The following is a 20,117-nucleotide window of genomic DNA, read 5'->3' as shown; positions in this document are numbered from 1 at the left end:
CATGCCACAGGAATGCTGTGGAAGGAGAGAGGATTCTTTACATCGGCTGGGAAGATGATTGCTAATGGACAAGAAGTGCAAGGGTTGTTGAAGGCAATTGAACTCCCTAAAAAAATTGCCGTTATATATTGCCCGGCCCATACAAGAGAAGTGTCTGATGTGGCACAAGGGAATAATCTAGCGGACAGAGCAGCCAAAGCAGCCACCCGATAACCCTTTTCTATATCTAACACAGAGCTCACACAAGAATGGCCAAACATATTAAGCCCAGCAAAAATCAATGAAGACATACCAAAGGAGAAAAAGAAAACTGGAGAAAATGGGAAGCAATTCAAAGCGATGAAGGAATTTGGACCATAGGTAATAAACGCATCCTTCCAGCGAGGTATGTACTCCTCATAGCTAGGTGGTACCACGATCGTGGACACGGAGGACCGTCAGCTATGGCCTCACAACTCTTACAAAAACCAGGTAGCTCCAGGAGTTTATGCTGTTGCAAAATGCATAACCACCACCTGCTTGAGGTGCCAGAAGTGTAATGCTACTTGACCAAAAACTGAGCAAGGAAGTTGCCCATAGGCATATTTCCCTTTCCAGCGCCTACAAATCGATTCTGCTGATCTCTCACCTGCTGAAGGCTACAAACACCTTCTCGTGATTGTCGACCAGCTAAGTGGTTGGGTAAAAGTCTTTCCTACTTGCAAGGCAGATACAGCCACAGTAATTAAGGCTCTATTAAGGGAAATTGTTCCTCGATATGGAGTACTGGAAACTATAAATTCAGACAGGGGTTCTCATTTTTCAGCTGGAATCTTAGAAAAACTATATCAAATGATAGGAATCCATGGAGAATTACATACACCCTACCACCCTCAGTCCTCGGGGCAGGTAGAAAGGATGAATAGAACCATTAAGGCTAAATTAGCATGAGTAAGTACACAAACCAATCTTAAATGGCCAACAGCTCTCCATTTAGATTTGTGGGAAATGAGAAGCACCCCAAGACAGCCGGTAGGGTTGTCCCCAGTGGAAGTTTTGTTTGGACGACAGCTAGTTGTACCTGGGGCTTATATCCCAGCAAAGACCAGCCTCTTGGACGGGGATGAGTGGTTAACCGAATGTGTGTTAACTTTCCCAGCTTCTTTCCAAAATGCATGGAACCAAGCCCAAGGGGCTCAGGCAGTACCTGCAGAAATCAAGGTCCAGAATGCTCAGCCTGGTGATGAGGTTATGATTAAGGTACACAGCAGAAGAAATAAACTTGAACCACAATGGGAGGGCCCTTATATGGTATAATAAACCTCTTACTATGCTGTAAAGGTCGCAGGAAAGGATCATTGGATCCATCATTGCCATGTCAAGAAATTAGCAACTTCCCAGGGGAGCGGGACCTCTACCCTGGAAGATAAAGCCATTCCAGTTCCCGAAAACTGAAGGAATTCCGTACGTGCCGCTCTTGTTTCCTTTCCAGGGCCAAGTGGACACGTGGGTCGCCGGATGCTTGGCCGAGCCAACCATCTCAGAGCGTAAACAAAGGACATTGCCCTCACTGGTGTCTTCATCACCCTTACAGGAGTGCCCTCCTCCTGAATGCTGCTCCGAGGGGGGGAAGGACCGAGATTTCAAAGACACGGGTGGCTCTGGGTGACAGGTAATAATTGTGGTCCTTGTAACCCTCGTTGGTGTGACCAGTGTTACCGAGGCCAGTGGATAAATAACCCTCATGGTTGGAGTTGGGGAGTGTAACCAGGCCAGGGGCGGCAGGACATATTAACTGGTGTTTGTTCCTGCCCATTACATCAACCCCAGGCTATAGAGGCTAGAATGCGTGCATTAACTTTATGGGCTAACTAACGACTCTATACAAATTATCAAAATGAGGAAGCTGCTAATAAACTTACTTACTATTTGGATGGCCAGTCCAAATTATCCATAATGGAGCATGAGATTATGCTAGAATTAGAACTAAAAGCCACCCAAACCCCAGAACATGGTCGCACCAAAAGAGGTAGCTCAAACCCTCATCTACCAAGGAACACAAGATCATACCCTAGAGGGTGAGTGGATAAGTAATCTGTTCACCAGCTGGGGACTCTCCTCATGGCTGAGCAGCCTATAAGGTTCCCTAATTAAGATATTCTTACCAATCATAATCATACTGTTATTGGTATGTTGGGTTATTACAAAATATGTTAGTGCGTTCTATGCAAGGATAGTGGAGAATGCTTGAAGAGCAACAATTATAGGAGGGCAGGGATGCCCACAAAAAACAAAAGAAGGGACTGTTGGATATAAGAGCATTTGCTTAGCACTAGTAGCTAAATTTACTGAAGCCTAAGGCCGCACATTGCTGAACTTTTCCCTAAATTGTTTGAGCCAGTTGACACAAGGAGGGAACAAGGAGATAAGGAAGTAACAAAAGAGCTTCAGCAATGATTAGTGAGTACCATGACTCCACCTGGAGACAACAGGGAAACCAACCAGAACTGAAGAAGCTACTACTTGTCGAGCAATCATTGGTGCAAGAAATCGGAGAATGGACAAAGAACTTAAGCTGTAGGGGTATAAATACCCAGGTATTTTTCTGTTCGGGGTCCCTTGGAGGAGGCACCCAGCTTGAGCTGTAATATTAATAAAATGATCTTGTAAAGAATTATTTTGTATCTTTTGGATAAAGCGGAAGCCTAGACTTGAACCCTGTGAGGGACACAGGATTGAACAGTTTCCCTAACAGTGACCAGCACTGGCCTATCATCCCCAGAGCCACAAGTGACCACACAACCACAAAGAGCAAGAACAGAACCAGCACTGGCCTATAAGGCACGAGGCACCAGTGACCTCAAAATGACAAACAGCAGCCATGTGAACAGCGCTGGCCTATGAGGCATTGCATGAGGCACAACCTCTCAAGCACAAGCAGCACCCATGTGAGCAGCACTGGCCTATCAGGCACTCAGGCACAAGTGACCTCACAACCACAAACAGCAGCCACATGACCAGCACTGGCCTATCAGGCCCTGAGGCACAAGTGACATCACAAGCCCCAAAGAACCAATGTGCCGGATGCTGTCTAAGCAGGTAGTGAAGCAAAAGTCACCTCACAAGTACAAAAAGGAGCAATGGGGCTGCTGGTGGACGAGCAGATCCTGAGGCCAAAGGACTCCACAAACACAAACATCAGCAATCTGCATCGAGCTGGACTGTCAGGTGCTGAGGCTGAAGTGACCTCGCAGGAAGCCATGAAGCCGTATATCTGCTCCTGGCCTGTTAGTGACTGAGGCACAATTGACCTAAACAAGCACAAACAGCAGCAATGGGCCTGCTCCCCGTTTCTGAGGCACTGAGACACAAGGCACCTCACCAGCATCACCAAAGCTATGGGCATGCTGCTGGCCTACCAGCTTCAGACACACAACTGACCTCACAAGTGCAAATGGCATCGACGTGCCTGCTGCTGCCCTAGCTGGGACCGAGTCACAAGGGATCTGAAAAGTGCAAACCTTCACAGAGGACAAGCTCACCTGGGCCACTCGCATGGCCCTTGATTACGCTGTTATCACTCCATACAGAACAGTCTTCTGCAAACAGCTTTCATCTCCTGGCAAGACTCTCTCCAGCTCATGCGACAGCTCCACTCTGTCACCCTGGGCACAAATCACAAAAGGGAACAATTGGTCTTGCTTTTCCTTTAGTACCATCAAGTCCGAGCTGGCAGCCTTTGCACTGCAGCACCTGCACAATGACAGCAGGATGCCACTTCCACTCCTAGTGCCCAGGTGCAGAGATCAGCTGAGGGAGCAGCTGCACTGGAAAGCGTTTCCGACGCTGTCAGATCAACTCAGCACTGCACCAGGCATCAACCTGACGCCAGACCTCTGCTCTGCCACCTAGTCTACAAACACACTGTCTCTGCCCCACAGAGCTGGTGGGTCTGCTACATACAACCAGGTGCCAGCAAGAAGAGGTGGATGCAGGACACTCGCCACTTGCACACTCCCCAGCCACTGCTCTGCTCGCTGCCTTCCCTTGGCTCCTGAACTCAGACACACAGCAAAGCTCTTGCAGTAACATCACAAGGTGGCCAAGGCTCTCTGGGCTCACAAGGTCCCTGGAAGCGATCAGCACAAGCTGAGGCAGGGACAGAGGTGGCTCCTTGGGCGATGCTTTTGTTTTCAGGGGGAAGGATCCTGCTTTCTTTGGGCACAGCAGGCTGCTGCTTTCCACCCCCATCCCTGCAGGAACCTCCAGCTAGGCATGGGGGATGGGCATTTTCTTTAGGTATACAAAAGTTACAGATACAATGGAGAAACAGTTGAGAGTCCTGAAGGCCTCCTGAGCCCAAAGGAACCTCCTTCCTTCCCTTTAGTTACTTGGACAAGAAGCCCCAGTGAAGGGACAAAGGATGCAGAGGCTTTGAAATGAGGCCCAAGCAATGAGACAGCCCCAGACTGCAGGTCTGCTGAAATGCCAGCTGTCCTGGCTGCGCAGGCTCTGCAGCAGCAGTCCGGGCTCCACAGCTGGGTCCACAGAGCACTGAGGGCTGGGTGCCATGGGCAACCTGGCCCTGGGCACATCTTCACCCCTCCCAGAACCAGGAGCCCAAGAGCTCTGAGACTTCCTCAGGTCAAGCTACGGAGGCTTTGGAGCACTCACAAAATGCACCCAAGACATGCTGGCATTTATTATAAGGGTCTTATACGGCACCGCAACCTTCTAGGAAAAGGAGGGGGCACAAGAGCATTTGCTGATTCGGCTGGCAGTAACAGGAGTTGTGGGAGGAGGAATTTGCAGCACAGCAGAGGTACCGGGAGGTGAACCCACACCCCATGTCACCCACTGATGCCAGGCACATTTACGGAAGCCTTCGCATCCATACACAGCCTCATCTCATCCACTTGCAGCTGCTTTCACAGAGGGCTCACGATGTTGGCAAAGATCATGACAGGTGTCCTGCCTAGGTAAGAGATGGGAATAGGGTCTTCCAGAGTGGGACATTTCCATGTGTCCTACATGACCATCCTCTGATGAGACAAATTGCAATGCTGGAATGGGTCTCTCTCCACTCTTTACAAAAGGCCCCTAGGGCTCTGGGCACTGCCTGCTCTTGCTGACATCCATGAGAGAAGGCAGAAGAAGTGAAAGGGACTGTGGAGTGGGAGGCCAGAGGAGAGCTCCTTGTGGGAGGAATCTTCCCAGCCCTTTGCACGGTAAGCTTCTGGCTGCAGGGCGATGCTACTGCTGTTGCTGGAGGGGTCTTCTAAACCCAGCCCATAACGGAGAGTTTTCTTAAGGCATGCTCTCCTGGCTTCTCCAGAGTGCAGGAGGGGATTCCCTGCCACAGCATGCCAGGGACAGGGTGTCCTGCTGCCTTCTGCCAGGGAGAGCTGCATGGGTGTGAAGCCAGGGTGTGCCACTGATCTAGGCAGGGCTGTCATTCAGAGCAGTGTTCCTGCCCCCCAGGGTGCTGTGTGCCCCAGGCAGTGAGTCTGCTGCCTGCGAGGGTCAGCACTCAGCCTGCCCAGCAAACTCCCCACAGCGCTGTGGGGAGAAGCTCTGGGTGGAAGGAGAGAGCCTGGCAGGGCAGGTTGAGTGTGCTGTGGAGAGGGTGGTGCGTGGGTGAGGGCTGCTCACATCTCCAGCTCACCCTGAGGACATTTCTGGAGGGCACTTTTCAAAAGGAAGGTCAAGGCAGGGGCTACTTCAAAGGGAAGGAGCTTTCCTTCTAGGCTGTGTGCTTTGAGTTCGCTAATTTGGAGAGGGGGAAAACAGGAAAGAGTTTTGTGCTTTGGGAAGGAACTGAGACTCTCAACCCTTCCCTCTCAGAGATCACTAGGTCTGTGAGAAAGCTCAGCAAACCCCTTCAACCCCTCCTCAGCCTACAGACAGCACCAGCATCACCTTTATGGCCTTGTCAGGGATTTTCTGACCTGCTCCTCAGGACCTTTGAGCACAGCAATGCCTCTGCGCAGCGCCCTGTCCCGGTAGGTTTCTGTCAGGCAGAACAGAGCATGCAGAGGGTGGGATGGGGTCTGTGAGCACCGTCAGGGAAAAGACATTGGGATAGAGAAGGAGCTGCCAGCAGGGAGAGCTCGAGGCAGCAAGATGGGCAGGGAATGAGAGGGAACTGCAAAGAGAATCACCATGGGAGGAAGGATTTGGGCAAGTGATGGTCAGTCCCTCTGATGCAGACACCTTCCTCTGAGCCAGTCCCCTGTGTCTCTGCTCCCACCCAGCAGATCCTCTGCCCTGACAGCCATGGAGTGCAGGCCATGAGCCACCTCCTCTGCAGCCAGACCTGCGACAGAGGAGAGGGGTATATCTCCTGCCATGGGCCCATTTCATGCTGCCCGAAAAAGGGGCTGAGAGCAACTGCCCTGCAGCGTTGCTGTCTTTATGGTAGCAAGTCCAGCTGGCGAAGATGAAAGCTTTCCTGCATGCGCATCTGTCTCTCTCTCCTTGCCTCCCTTTGCAGCAGCATCACTGTGTTGCTCCTTCTTTGCCCTCCTGGCCTTGCTGCTCTGGTTCTTCTCTTGGGCTGCCTGGGGTTGGGGAGTTTCAGCTGCAGTTCAGACAGCTGCCCTGCAAGTTGTGCAACAGAGGGGTGTGCATAGGAGTAAGCTGTCCCCAGCCCCCTTGAAACCTGTGCGACTCCAGGAAAGGCAATCCAAGGGATTGGCGAATTAGTTGACCTTGTCATGCTCTTCATCACTCTCTCCCTATCTGGCCTGAGAGAGAAGAATGTGGAGATCTTCCCTTAAAACCTGAAGTCCTCGGCTCTCAGCTCAGTCACGTTTCTTTCTGAGAGAAACTTGTGACTGTGAGTGTCCTTTAGGTGAGTGAGGTGCAAGCGCAAGGCCATGAGGGGCAAGACTCATGGACAGACCACATCCCGTGACTCTGCAGAAAGTCACGGTGAGCCCTTTTTTCCTCTTCGGATGCACAGATGCTCATCCTCAGAGCAGTTGAAATGCCAAAGGTTTCTACCCTGTCAAAGAATGCTCCCACAGTGAGATGGAGCTATCTAAAAGCTAAATCAATATCTAATGAGACACCTCTGCTGAAGATTATATTCCGGAGAAAATAGATGTCAATTCTTGGACAGTCTTTCCACATAAGGGGTAGATATAATCTGCTGCAGGACACGTACATCAGAGCTAGTCACTCCCCACTCGCTCTACAGACGAAGAGCAGATGGTAAATTGGTGTGAGGAGAGGGTCTATCGCATTGGAATGGAGACATCCAGAAAGGGTCGGGCACCCACTGCCTTCACATGACAGTTTCCCTGCCTTGCTAGAATGGGAGCTGGTGTGGCTGCTTCAGATACAAACACCTGTGTTCAGGAGGGCAAGGCTGGGGGAGATGAATCCCTCACAAGGATCTTCCCTTTCCAAGACAGCTGGCAGGAGAGCCAATTCTCAGAGTCCAATCCTCCCTGACCAGGTTCTTCCTGGTGTAGCTATTCCACACATGGACGGTGTAATGTTGAATATCACCATTTACTTCTTTGAAGATATTGGACGTTACACAGGATTTTTGATTTGCAGAGTGACACAGAAATATACTGAAATCACAATACAAGTGTGAGTTACACTTAGCAAAATAGAGCAATTGCAGTATCAGTTCAATCACAACACCAGTGTGGTTCCCATTACTGGTCTCTATCCTGTGCTCACTGTAACAACACGGGGCATCAGTATATTGACATTCCCACTGTGTCACCGGCCTGAGACTCCTTAACTAAGCTTATGGAACCCAAACCCCCTCCTATCCCCACCAAAGAACTGGAAATGTTTGTCACCTTCCTCCATTTACACCCCCCAGCAGAGCAGCACTGACTCCTCTGGAAATCGTTAGCAGAGGCCCCTGCTCTGCATGGCACACTCAGCCAGCACAAACCAGAGCTTCAGCCAGGGAGCTGAGCGAAGGTAAAGGAGAGAGGAAAAGTGGGAGGTTCTGTGAGGAAGGCAAAGGGTTTGTCTCGCAGAAGACTGCTCTAATTTGTCCCTGTCTTTTCCTCCTTGGACAGGCCCCCATGCCCAGCGTCAGCAAATGTCCAACAGCAGCTCCTTCAATGATTTCCTCCTCCAGGCATTTGCAGATAGGCGGCAGCTGCAGCTCTTGCACTTCTGGCTCTTCCTGGGCATCTACCTGGCTGCCCTCCTAGGCAACGGCCTCATCATCACAGCCATAGCCTGCGACCACCACCTCCACACCCCCATGTACTTCTTCCTCCTCAACCTCTCATTCCTTGACCTTGGCTCCATTTCCACCACTGTCCCCAAATCCATGGCCAACTCCCTGAGCAACACCAGGGTCATTTCCTACTGGGAATGTGCTGCACAGGTGTTTCATTTTAACTTTCTCTTTTCAGCTGAGTATTTTGTTCTCACTGTCATGGCCTATGACCACTTTGTTGCCATTTGCAGACCCCTGCACTATGGGACCATCATGAGCAGCAGAGCTTGTGTCAAAATGGCAGCAGCTGCCTGGAGCACTGGTTTTCTCTATGGTCTCCTGCACACTGCTAACACATTTTCCATACCACTCTGCCAAGGCAATGTTGTAGAGCAGTTCTTCTGTGAAATTCCCCAGATCCTCAAGCTCTCCTGCTCGGACACCTACCTCAGGGAACTTGAGGCTGTTGTGATTAGTGTTTGTTTAGTCTTTGGGTGTTTCATTTTCATTGTGCTGTCCTACGTGCAGATCTTCACAGTTGTGCTGAGGATCCCCTCTGAGCAGGGCCAGCACAAAGCCTTCTCCATGTGCCTCCCTCACCTGGCCTTGGTCTCCCTCTTTGTCATCACTGTCATGTTTGCCTACCTGAAGCCTCCCTCCCTCTCCTCCCCAGCTTTGGACCTGGTGGTGGCTGTTCTGTACTCGGTGGTGCCTCCAACAGTGAACCCCCTCATCTACAGCATGAGGAACAAGGAGCTCAAGGACGCACTGAAGAAACTGGTTCAACTGCTACTACTTCAGCAGCAATAAGCTGCCCATCTCTCCTCACAAGGGATTTCCAACTTACCTTGGGCAACTCTTGTGCTTTGGGCATTCTATCTGTGATAGTCATTTGTACACAAATTCTTGAATTCATCCCACTTCTCCAGAGGCATAAACCCTGTCTGCCAAATTGATTAGTCAGTGGGGATTGGATTTGGAGACTGACTCATTGTAATATAAATGTCCATGTTTTCCCATGATGAAACACTGGAAATTGTCAGGAAGGCTGTGAATCTCAGGAGAAGAAATTTTCATCTACCCCTCAAGCTGGTGTACCACTGCTTTGTCTGTTATGCTATGGACTTAATCTCAGTAAGCTTTCGCATATTTCCCCACATCCTGATTAAATTGATCATTTCTAAAGTCATCTTTGCAGCAGACTGTCTGGACATAGGCACTTTCCCTTGTTTCCCACTTTTCCTTCTCTCCTTTCTCTTTATTCCTTCAGACACCTCTGCTCTCTCTAGGTGCTGCTCTGAGCTTCGGGGAGTGTAAAGCTTGCCTCATCCTTCAGGAGGCTAGTTGTCTCTTTAGACAATGCCTTAACTGGGTTTTTCCTCTCTCCTTTCCTATCAGTCTGTCTAAAACATTTCTACTAAGGCTATCCCTTGTGGAAAGTGCACCTCCCTGGAGGCAGCCTGGACTTGAAGCACAGTTTAGGAGTTTATTTTGTTTTTCATTCAACTCCATCATGTTTTACTTTTGTTTGATCCCAATAAAGAAAAAGCCTCCTGTGTCTATTTGCAGCTAGTTCTCGAAGGAAAGCAGGTGGGAATTGGTGCATAGAGGCTTTAACATTCAGCTACAGACGGGAGTGGAAAAAGCTTTGATTTTGACAAGAGTGAGGTAGGTCCCCAGTGGCTGAGGAGAGAAATGGCAGGGCTGGGGAGGTGAGGAGCAAGGCTGCTCGTACATGTCTCCTCTCAGAAATACTGCTTTTCTCACACATCACGATTCCTTAGGAGACCCTCTGAGTCCCTATGAGTTGGAGAATGTGGCTATCACTTATTCTGTAAGCTGAAAAGGAAAGAAAACGTTACCAGCAGAAATCCTTTCTCTTTTTTTTTTAGGTTCTCACTGAAATCTTCCTCTTGTAAAGACACTCCTGAAACCTCTCCAATTAGCCACATGAGGACTGAAGGACTGAAGGAAATTATGGGGATAGACAGGGCTTGTTAGGGCTTTTTGCATTTTAATGACCCCTCAGGTGTATTTGGTGCTGAGTCCATGAACGTCAGATTCTGAGAGGAGACTGAGCAAACCTCTCAAGAAGTTGAATTCAGAAGCCAGTCCCAAAGCTTCCAGGAGCATTAAGGGGTCCCCCTGAGGGCCGTTACTCACAGAGCCTCCCTAGGGGCTGATTAGAGCAGAAAGTTGTAGGCCCTGATTGCAGGTAGGCAAAGGAAATGTGCAGGTGACTCTGATGCCAAGTCACCCTTGATGTGTTTTATCGTACAACATGGGCAGGCAGTGACACCCAGACCCTGGGTAGGGTGATCCCTTGCCTCACACTTTGCTCAGGCCTCTTTGCGTGGGCAGTGTGAGGGTGGGGGGGTGCAACACTGAGTTAGGGACAACAACATGGCACCTCCCAGGCCTGCCCTGGAAGTAGTAGGAGGAAACAAGGCCTCTACTGCCCTTAGCTTCCACTTCACCAGGATAATGTAGCCCACGTCCCTCAGCCTCCCTCTACAGGTCATGTGCTGCAGGCAACAAGCACCATCTTGGCGGACCTCCTCTGGACCCTCTCCATGTCCTCCCCGTTCCTCCAGCACTGGGCATCCCACACTGGCACACATGATTCCAGATGTGGCCACACCAGTGCTGAGTCGAGGGGGGATAGTAACTGTCCTTGTCTGGGTGGCCAGACGCTTCCTAATGCAGCCCCGTATGCAGCTGGCCTCATCTGTGGTGAGCACGCACCACAGGCTCATATGGCATCCCTCCTAATGTTCAGGCCCTTCTCCTCAGGGTCACTCCCCCAAGGCAGCACCTGCCACTTCCCCTTGCACAACTCCAGCAGGCTTCCGTTGGCCTCATCTCCAAGCTTCTCCAGCTCCCTCTCCACTCCAGCTCCTTTCTGTCAGCTCTGAATGTGTGTGTGCAGATGCCTCATGCCATCTTGCCAGGCCTCTCACAGGATACCAGCATGACGAACTGCAGGACCCTACAGATAATAAAGGGGGTAGTATTTTAAAGGAAGTGCTGGCAATGGTGGAAATGAGCATGGCAACCATCTCGGAGAAGGCAAAGGAAGGTACAAAGGCAGCTAAAGCGGGGTCAATGGGGACAGGGTAAAGAGAGGTGGTCTGATTTCATGGGAGGAGATCAGGGTGGTAAACGGGAAGAGCTTGTAAGGTGGAAAAGAGGGGAAAATGCAATGAAAGGTGAAGCAAGTGAAAACCCAGGGCTATGTGGGGGTACCTGCCAAGCAGCCCTGAATCTGAACTACTCTGACCAGAGCATGACAAGACGGTAAGCAGACTGTTTTCTCCAAGGTCAACAGGAGAAGACCTGTGGTGGAAGGAAATGCCAAATGGTTCAGGCTGGAAGGGACCTCAGGTTGTCTCTAGCCCAACCTCCTTCTCACAGCAGGCTCAGCCCTCAGCTCCAACCAGCTTGCTAAGTCCTTCAGTCATTTAGGTCTTGAAAACCTCTGAGGATGGAGATGGCACAAACCCTCTGGGCAACCTGCCCCAGTGCTTCACTGTTTGCATGGGTAAAACATTTGTCCTTATCCCCAGCCTGAACCTCTCTTCTTTCAGCTCATGCCCTCTGGGCCTCATCCTCCCATGGTGCACAAAGGGGAAGAGCCTGGCTCCATCTTCTTGATGACCTCCTGGTAGGGATGGGCAGGCTGTTATTCGGTCTGCCCAAAGCCTCCTCTTCTCCACACTGAACAAACCCAGCTCCCTCAGCCTCCCACAGTGACAAAGTTGCCCTTACAAATGTGTGCCTAGGATGTTGAAGGCCCTCCCAATCCTTCTGGATTTTGCTTGATCTGCAAAGGACCTTAGGACTGTTAGAGGGCAATCACCCTCATTCCATGCCTTTCTGCATGCATCACACTCATTGGGAGTCGTCTTATAGTGAACTGGTGTTGTAGCCAGTGAGGAGGGCCCATTCTGGACAAACAGTCCTTCATAATTAAATCTTGATTTATTCTCTCATTCTCCTGCCATAAATCCCTGTAAAAACTGGTTTACTATGGGTGGCAGCCTTGAGTTGGGAAGCTGCTCCCATTTGCTCCAGAAGCCTTCCCTTCTCCAGGCAGAACAAACTAATTCCCTCAGCCTCTCCTCACAGGACAAGTGCTCCAGCCCCCAATCACCTTGGGGGCCTGCACCTGAAATCACTCAGAGTGATCAGTAGTGCTCTTCTACAGGGCCCCCAAATGGATGCAGTATCTAGATGTGCTCTAATGAGGCAGAGCAGAGGGGGATAATCACTTCCCTCCATCTCCTGGCTTTGTTCTGGTTCATGCAGGCCAGGATGCTGTGTCCCCTGTGGCTGCGAAGGAATGCTGCTGACTCACATTCAGCTTCCTGCCCACAAAGTCTCCCAGGTGCTTTTCTGCTGAGCTGCTGCCCAGACAGGGACTCCCCAGCCTGTATCGCTTCAGGGTGTTGGTCGATGCAAAGTGCAGGACCCGGCATTTGTCCTGCTTGAATTTCACAAAGATCCTGATAGCCCATTCCTCCTCCCCGCTGAGGTCCCTCCCAATGGCAGCCCTCAAGCATGTGACTGCTCTGCCTGATGAGGTGTCATCTCAAATGTGATGAGAGTTGCCTCCTCCAGGTCACTGATGCACCTGTTAGACAGGTCAGGTGGCAGTAGAGACCCCTGCGTACTCCACTTGTCAGCAGCTTCCAGGGAAAGAACAACCCCTTCCTGAAAACCCTCTGAGCTCGATCATCCAACCAGCTTTTTAGCCATCTGGTTGTCTACCCAGCCTATCACAACACCTTTCTTGTATACAAGAATATTGTGGGAGACAGTGTCAAACACTTTGCTTAAAATCATGGTAAGGGACCTCCACTACTCTACGCTCCTCCACAAGACAGCTCTTTCATCACAGAAGGCAATCAGGTTGGTCAGGAATGATTTCCCTTCACTTAATCTATGTGGACTGTTCCGAGTCACCTTCTTCTCCTTCATGTGCCCAGAAAGGTGATCCAAGATGAATCTCTCCATGACACACTCCACACTCAAGTGAGGCAGAATGGCCTGCAGCTCCCCGAGTTGTCCTTGTGGCCTTTTTGGCAGATGGCCACAACATTTTCCTTTTTCTCGTCTTTGGCACCTCCCCCGATCTCCACAACCTTTCAAAGAAGAGCCTTGTTGTCATAGTGGTCAGCCCTCTCAATGTCCTGACACCCTCCAGAAACCTCCTGCACTGCTTGCACTCTGCTGTGACAGGGGGATGAAATTCCATGCAAAGAAGCAGGCCCTGTGATCCACAGGCTTCTCACATTGATTCAAGGAGATGCATCCACCTCCTCAGCCTAACTGAGTGGTCTGAAAGTCACGTTCACCCACAAGCTCTCACCCTGCCCCTGGTCCATCCCAGGCAAGACCTCCATACATCTGAGCTGCCACTTCACACTAAGGGCATCCTCCCACCTCATCTTCCACGACAATCTCCCCTGAAGAGCTTGTAGCCTGCTATCACAGCCCTCCAGTGGTTTGAGCGATTCCAACACATTTCTGTTATTCCAGCCATGTAGCAGCATTGTGAAAGCTTGTGCATCTCCACCTGCTCCTGCCTGTGCCCCAGGCTGAAGACATTTGCAGATATTTGGGCTGCAGCGCCACAGCTATGGCACAGCTCCCTGTGCTTCCCTCCCTCAGCAGAAATATCATGGGATTGTTCTCCGGTACCCACCTGTCCATGCTGCCCTTGTCCTTGCCCTTGGACTCTCTGGGCAGGGGGGTTTCCGATGCAGTTCAGACACTCACCCTGTGGGTCCTGCCATGCAGATGTGTCCTTGACACTGAGGTGCCCAAGCACCCCTCTAACGCGTGGGGCTGTGGGCAATGCAGTGGGGGGGGCTGGGAATGAGCCAACTCTCTCTTCAGGACACCCCATCTTAGGACATTCCACTGTTTCCTTGGGGTGTCCAGCTGGGCTGCACTCTGCCCTCCAGAAGGCCACAGATCCCCCATTGCATCTTGGTGTTATCTAGGTGCCCCATGGAGAAGCCACCTAGATACTGAGGCCATGGAAATGCTGCTGGCAGGCTGCATGTGGGCAACTGGAATGAGTCCAAGGTGCTCCTGGTTAGAAGGGGAGTGCTGAGATGTCCCTCAGATGCTCAAGGAAAGGGTGCTTAGTTTGTTAATCTGCACATTGAGACTGGCTTCCTCTGCCCTCACTGGTGTCGTTTCTTTTTAGGGTAACATGAGTGCAATTGTCCTCCACCTCTGCAGTGTGAGCACAGGGCAGCTGGGAAGAAGACAGATGGGCAGACCAGCTCTGCTCACTCTGCACTAAAGCCATGCTGAAATCTTTTGCCTCTCAGGAATCACAGCTGGTCACTCTGAGTGCAGTAGCAGTGCTGAGGATTTCTGTCTCCAAGAATCCTCCTCGGGTGTGAGAAGGGCACCTAACAGAAAAGAAAAGAAAAGAAAAGAAAAGAAAACAAAACAAAACAAAACAAAACAAACAAATCCTTAAAACTCTTAATGAACTCCCATTGTTTAGAACTGGGAGAGAAGATGCTGAAAGCCCTTCTACATGAGCAGTGGATTAAATCTGATTCAAAAGGTGAATATAGAAGTTGAGTCACCCCTGCTCCCATGTATGCAGTGCTGTAGGTCAGGGCTGACTCCTCTGGAGCCCACGGGCAGAGGCCCCTGCTCCTCAAAGCAACCTCAGCCAGCACAGACCAGAGCTCCAGCCATGGAGCTCAATGACAGTCATGCTGAGATGGCGAGAGGTAATGTGTGTGCGTTTGGGGGAGGTTATGTGAAAATTTTCCGCAGAGAAGTCTGTCCTAACTTGTCAATGACTCTTCTTCCTCAGACAGTTTCCTCAGCCAGGAGGGAGCAAATGTCCAATAGCAGCTCCTTCAATGAGTTCCTCCTCCAGGCATTCGCAGGCACACAGGAGCTGCAGCTCTTGCACTTTGCGTTCTTCCTGGACCTCTACCTGGCTGCCCTCCTGGGCAATGGCCTCATCATCACAGCCGTAGCCTGCGACCACCGCCTCCACACCCCCATGTAATTCTTCCTCCTCAACATCTCCCTCCTCGACCCTCACTCCATCTCTGTCACTGTCCCCAAATTCATGGCTAATTCCCTGTGGGACACCAGGACCATTTCCTACTGGGGATGTGCTGCCCAGATCTTTCTGCCTCTCTTCTTTTTCCCCCAGTGCAATGAGCAGAGTTTCCCTTTGCAGTGTCTTTCTTGGCACTGACACCAAGGGAGCTCAGGTGAGTACAGGCGGGGTGAGACGATGGGTCCTGTGTCCATTAGGAGAGCTCAGCTTCCCTGGCCACAGTCAGGGTGTGATCTCACACACCTCTTCTGCGAGCCCCTGCATGGGCTGGTCCCTTCCCCATACCGTGCTGCCATCGTTCACAGTGGAGCGGGAGTGGAGGGTCTGGATGCAGCAGGGCAGTCTGGATGCAGCCTGTGGGGACAGACCCTCTGCTCCTCAGGACCAGCCCCCCCCACTACCACAGCCCACATTTCCTCACTGCAGCCTTTGCATGGGGGCTGCAGCCTTCCTGGAGACTCAACCACCAACAGTAGCAGGACTTTCTTTCTTCAGGGCTTCCTTTCCTCATGTCCACACTGGCCTGCTGTGCTCTGAGGTTTGTATATGGCCTAAGCACTGTCGTAATGTGGTGGTGGTGCATTCCTGTGAGCACCAAGAGAACCAGGCATTGGGCACCTTTCTGCCAGCACTGGCCTCCAGAATAACATTTCCATAATAAAAGGAGATCTGCCCTGTGACGTGCCTGAACTCAGGCCGTTCTTCACAGATGGAGCTGAAAATACACCCAAGGAACTGCACCACAAAAGGGCCTCTGCTCTGCTTTTGAACTCTGTGGGCTCCATAGGACGAGCTCAGAGTGCCAGAGTGATCTCTTAGGGAGCAAGGGCTGGATCCAGGGCTCATCTCTTGGTGAGCAGTGCCAGTGGAAATGCAGGCAGAGAGGGAGGGGATCTGCTGGACACAAGAGCAGGGCAGACAGAGAGTGAATGGCCTCATTGCGGGGCCTCCTGCCCTTTGCTGGAGAGCTGCTCCCCTTGTCCTGGGGCCTGGCCTGAGTTATGCTGTGCACATGCCTGTGCCTGGCCCTGCACCTCTTGGGTGCTGACCTGACCCTGTCCCCATCCTGCTGACCTGACTCCCCATCTCTGCCTCAGACCTGCCCCCTCACTACAGGCAAGAAAGCCTTGGCAAGGGAAGCTGGGATCCGAGCAGATCCCAGAGAAGGTTGTAGGTACAAAAGGTGACCGCATATCCCCACAGCAACTCTTGCCTGAAAGCCAATTCAAAGGTGTAAGGAGGGCTTCAGATTTCAGCCCCTACCCACGTAACACTGCCCACAGACGAACAGCTGAATGAAAAAGTGAGGGCAGCCACTTGGGGTCTGATTTGATGATGCACAGTTATGAGAGCAAGTGTTTCTGTATCCCAGCTCACGTGTTTAAGCACCATTTGCCTCTGGGTTCCTGCTACAAAGAGGATGTTGTTGGGAACAGCAAGAGTGGGGCTGCTCCATGTGGGAAGGGGAGTCGGGAGCCAAGGGTGCTGGCAAGGCAGGCAGGGCAGTGCCCCACCGATGAGAGGTGCCATCCCGCAGTACCCAGACAAGAGGAGCAGAGGAGGTTTGGGCATGGTAACCGGGGTCAGGCACAGTCCAAAAATCTCCAGACAAGACTGTAGGGCTCCAAGCAGCCCTGCTTTGTGCAGGAGGTTGGACTAGAGACCTCCAGAGGTCCCTTCCCACTGAAACTCCTCTGTGACTCCATGAATGGGAAGACACCGGGTACAGAGACAGGCTCTGTCTTTCCCACGTGCTGTGATCCTGGTGGGTGAGAGGCAGAGCCCTTGTCCAGCCCCACTCTCCCTTGTCCTCCTCTGCCTCTGAGCAGGTGTCCTGATGCCTGGCTGGGGCTTGATCCCCGATATGAGGAGAGGTGGGGATGGTCTGGGGCCAGGTAGCTCCTGCTTGCAGAGCTGGTCCCCACACTGCCAGGAGAGGGGCCAGGGGATGGGAGCAAGGGGGCAGCAGGCCAGGCAGGGACAGGGGTGGGCAGGGATGTGGCAGAGGCCTCATGGAGGGGGCGCAGACAGTGCTGCTGCAGCACAGCGGCTGTCACCTTTGCCTCCCTTGCAAAAGGTTCTGCAGGGCTGCCAGGCAGGAACAGGCTCTTCCCCCATCCCTGTGCTGCCCTCCCAGCAGCATGGGACATGTGAGAAGGGGCTTGGCCTGCCCTGTCCTTGGGGCCAGCTCCCCAGGGCTGGCACATCTTGGCCTGAGGCACCTCCAGCTCCTCGGCCTCTGCTCCAGCATGGCTGGAACAGGGATGAGAGCTCCTCGGGCAGGGCAGAGCGAGCCTGGCTGGGGCAGCATCAGGGGTGAGATGCAAAGGTGTCTGGCTCAGTCCCGGGCTTTGGAAAATTCCCTCATGCATCCTGAGAGGCTCCATCTGCCTCTTCCACTCTGCCCTGTGCTCCCCTCCCGTTGGCCAAAGTGGAGCTCAGCATTGCCTGGGGACTCTCCTCCCCATGGGGACCAGAGGGAGGGCCTTCACCAGCCCCACACTGCCTTTTCCACCCCCAGCCTTTGCATTTGCACGTGTGCCCACTTGCCTTCACCACTGGAAGCCCATGAAAATCCCGGCACGCCTGCCCTCGAGCTGGCATCCAGCCTGAACCTGGAGCCTGGCTGCCCACAAAGGCATCACCTGTCCAGTGCACTGCCAGGGTGGCTTGGGAGAGGGCAGCTCCCCTCTGCCTCGCTGGGGCTGGGCATGAGGTCGGGACTGGGCACAGCTTTTCCCCAGGGATCTCCCTGAGGAGCCACTCTGGGTGCTCTTCCACCTCTGCCCTGGCAGTACCACCCATGCTCAGGGTGCAAGGGGGAAGAGCAGAGAGGGCAGAATGAGGACGGGCTACCCAGGGGGAGCATTGAGATGTTTTCTGTGCACACAGGGATGGAGTGAGGAAAGCCAGAACTCTGCTGGAGATGGAACCAGAGACCTCGCACATGGAAAGGGCTGGAGTATTATTCAATGATTATGAAATGCTCCCCCAGAGTCTGGGGGATACAAGCACCTGGCCTCTGCCCAGTCCAGGCTGGGCCCCCCACAGCTGTTAGCAGACAGCCGTGCTCCCAGATCTGCTGGGGTCTGGTGCAGAAGAGTGACCATGCAAGGCTGGCCTCTTCCCCTCCATCGGGATATGGAGACCTGCAGGAGGATGGAGCTGGCCATGCACCACCCCACAGCTGGGGTGAGCAGCCAGCAGTGGGAAGGGGCGATGTGAGGGGCTGGTCCAGGACGATGGCTGTGGGGCAGCTTCCCCAGTGTGTCCATGCAACACAGGGAACACCCTGGGCTCTTCTCTTCTGCACCCTCCAGGTCCTGGTGCCTTTCCCAGGAGACCTCCATTTGCCTGCAAGCACACTGGTGGGTGCTCCCACACTGCTGTTCACACACAGGAGCTGCCTGCTGGCGTTTTGCCTCTCCCAGGCCCTTTCCAGCCCATCTCAGCCCCTCCCCAGTTCTCCCCACCTCCCTTGCCCTCTCCTCAGCCCACCCAGCAAAGCAGCTCAGTCTGAGGGTGGGGAGGGACACTCCCTTCCCTGTGCCTGATGGGTCCCCACTGCTTCTCCTGAGATTTCTGAGCTCTCATTCAGTGCATTCTTCGGTTTAGCCCTTTACCTTTGGGCGACTCCACTTGGTTTTGGGAGTCTCCACTCACTGCCCATCCCAGGCACATGCTGTCCCAGGAGATCCCCTGTGCTCTCGGGCTGGCTCCATATTCCCTTCCAGAAGCATGGACATCTCTCAGCAGCCCTGTAATATGGCAGACAGTCCCCAGCAGACACCACTTGGCCACTCACCTGCTCCAGGGACACTGGGCACCCACAAGTTACAGCTGACTCCAGCCCTCCTGCCCAAACACATCACCCTAGGAGCTCATGCCCCTTAGCCCATGGAAAGGCCAAGCACAGCAAAGGGCCTTTTCGGGTGCAACTCCCTGAGCACATTCTTGGCTCCAGCTTGGGAAGAAGAGCCCAACCTTCAGGCACTGTCCTCAGGAAATCCCCTTTTATTTCAGACATGATGGCTGGGAGGCCTGCCCTCACACAGTGCTATGCAGATTTACAGAAGGCTTCCAGGTCAGACAGAAAGGGTTTGTGCTGCTGGAGAAGTGGGATGAATTCCAGCATTTACAAACGGAATTATCACAGAGAGAATGCCCAAAGCACAAGACTTGCCCAGGTAAATTGGAAATCCCTTGTGAGGAGAGATGGGCAACTTATTGCTGCTGAAGTAGGACCAGTTGAACCAGTTTCTTCAGGGCATCCTTGAGCTCCTTGTTCCTCATGCTGTAGATGAGGGGGTTCACTGTTGGAGGCACCACTGCGTACAGAACAGCCACCACCAGATCCAAAGCTGGGGAGGAGATGGAGGGGGGCTTCAGGGCGGCAAAAATTGCAGTGCTGATAAACAGGGAGACCACGGCCAGGTGAGGGAGGCACATGGAGAAGGCTTTGTGCCGGCCCTGCTCAGAGGGGATCCTCAGCACAACTGTGAAGATCTGCACATAGGACAGCACAATGAAAACAAAACAACAAAAGAGTAAAAAAATACTAATCACAATAAGCCGAAGTTCCCTGAGGTAGGTGTCTGAGCAGGAGAGCTTGAGGATCTGGGGAATTTCACAGTAGAACTGCTCCAGGACATTGCCTTGGCAGAGTGGTATGGAAAATGTGTTAGCAGTATGCAGGAGACCATGGAGAAAACCAGTGGTCCAGGCAGCTGCTGCCATTTTGACACAAGCTCTGCTGCTCATGATGGTCCCATAGTGCAGGGGTCTGCAGATGGCCACGTAGCGGTCATAGGCCGTGACAGTGAGAACAAAATACTC

At 52.4% G+C, this 20,117-nt stretch overlaps 1 protein-coding gene across 1 annotated transcript in view; it reads right to left on the bottom strand.

Moving 5' to 3' along the window:
* The window catches only part of LOC136994107 (olfactory receptor 14C36-like), a gene marked incomplete at its 5' end in the record, with an annotated part of 94,653 nt that overhangs the window by 66,623 nt on the left and 7,913 nt on the right, over nt 1–20,117 (bottom strand). The window contains one exon of the mRNA XM_067310359.1: nt 15,150–15,299. Within this exon, the coding sequence (XP_067166460.1) occupies nt 15,150–15,299 (150 nt within the window). The remainder of the gene's footprint in view (nt 1–15,149; nt 15,300–20,117) is intronic.

The sequence above is a fragment of the Apteryx mantelli genome, chromosome 24 (assembly GCF_036417845.1).
Source record: "Apteryx mantelli isolate bAptMan1 chromosome 24, bAptMan1.hap1, whole genome shotgun sequence".
NCBI classification, from domain to species: domain Eukaryota; kingdom Metazoa; phylum Chordata; class Aves; order Apterygiformes; family Apterygidae; genus Apteryx; species Apteryx mantelli.
Note: the sequence above shows the minus strand (reverse complement) of the source record. Positions and strands in the feature narration are given on the sequence as shown.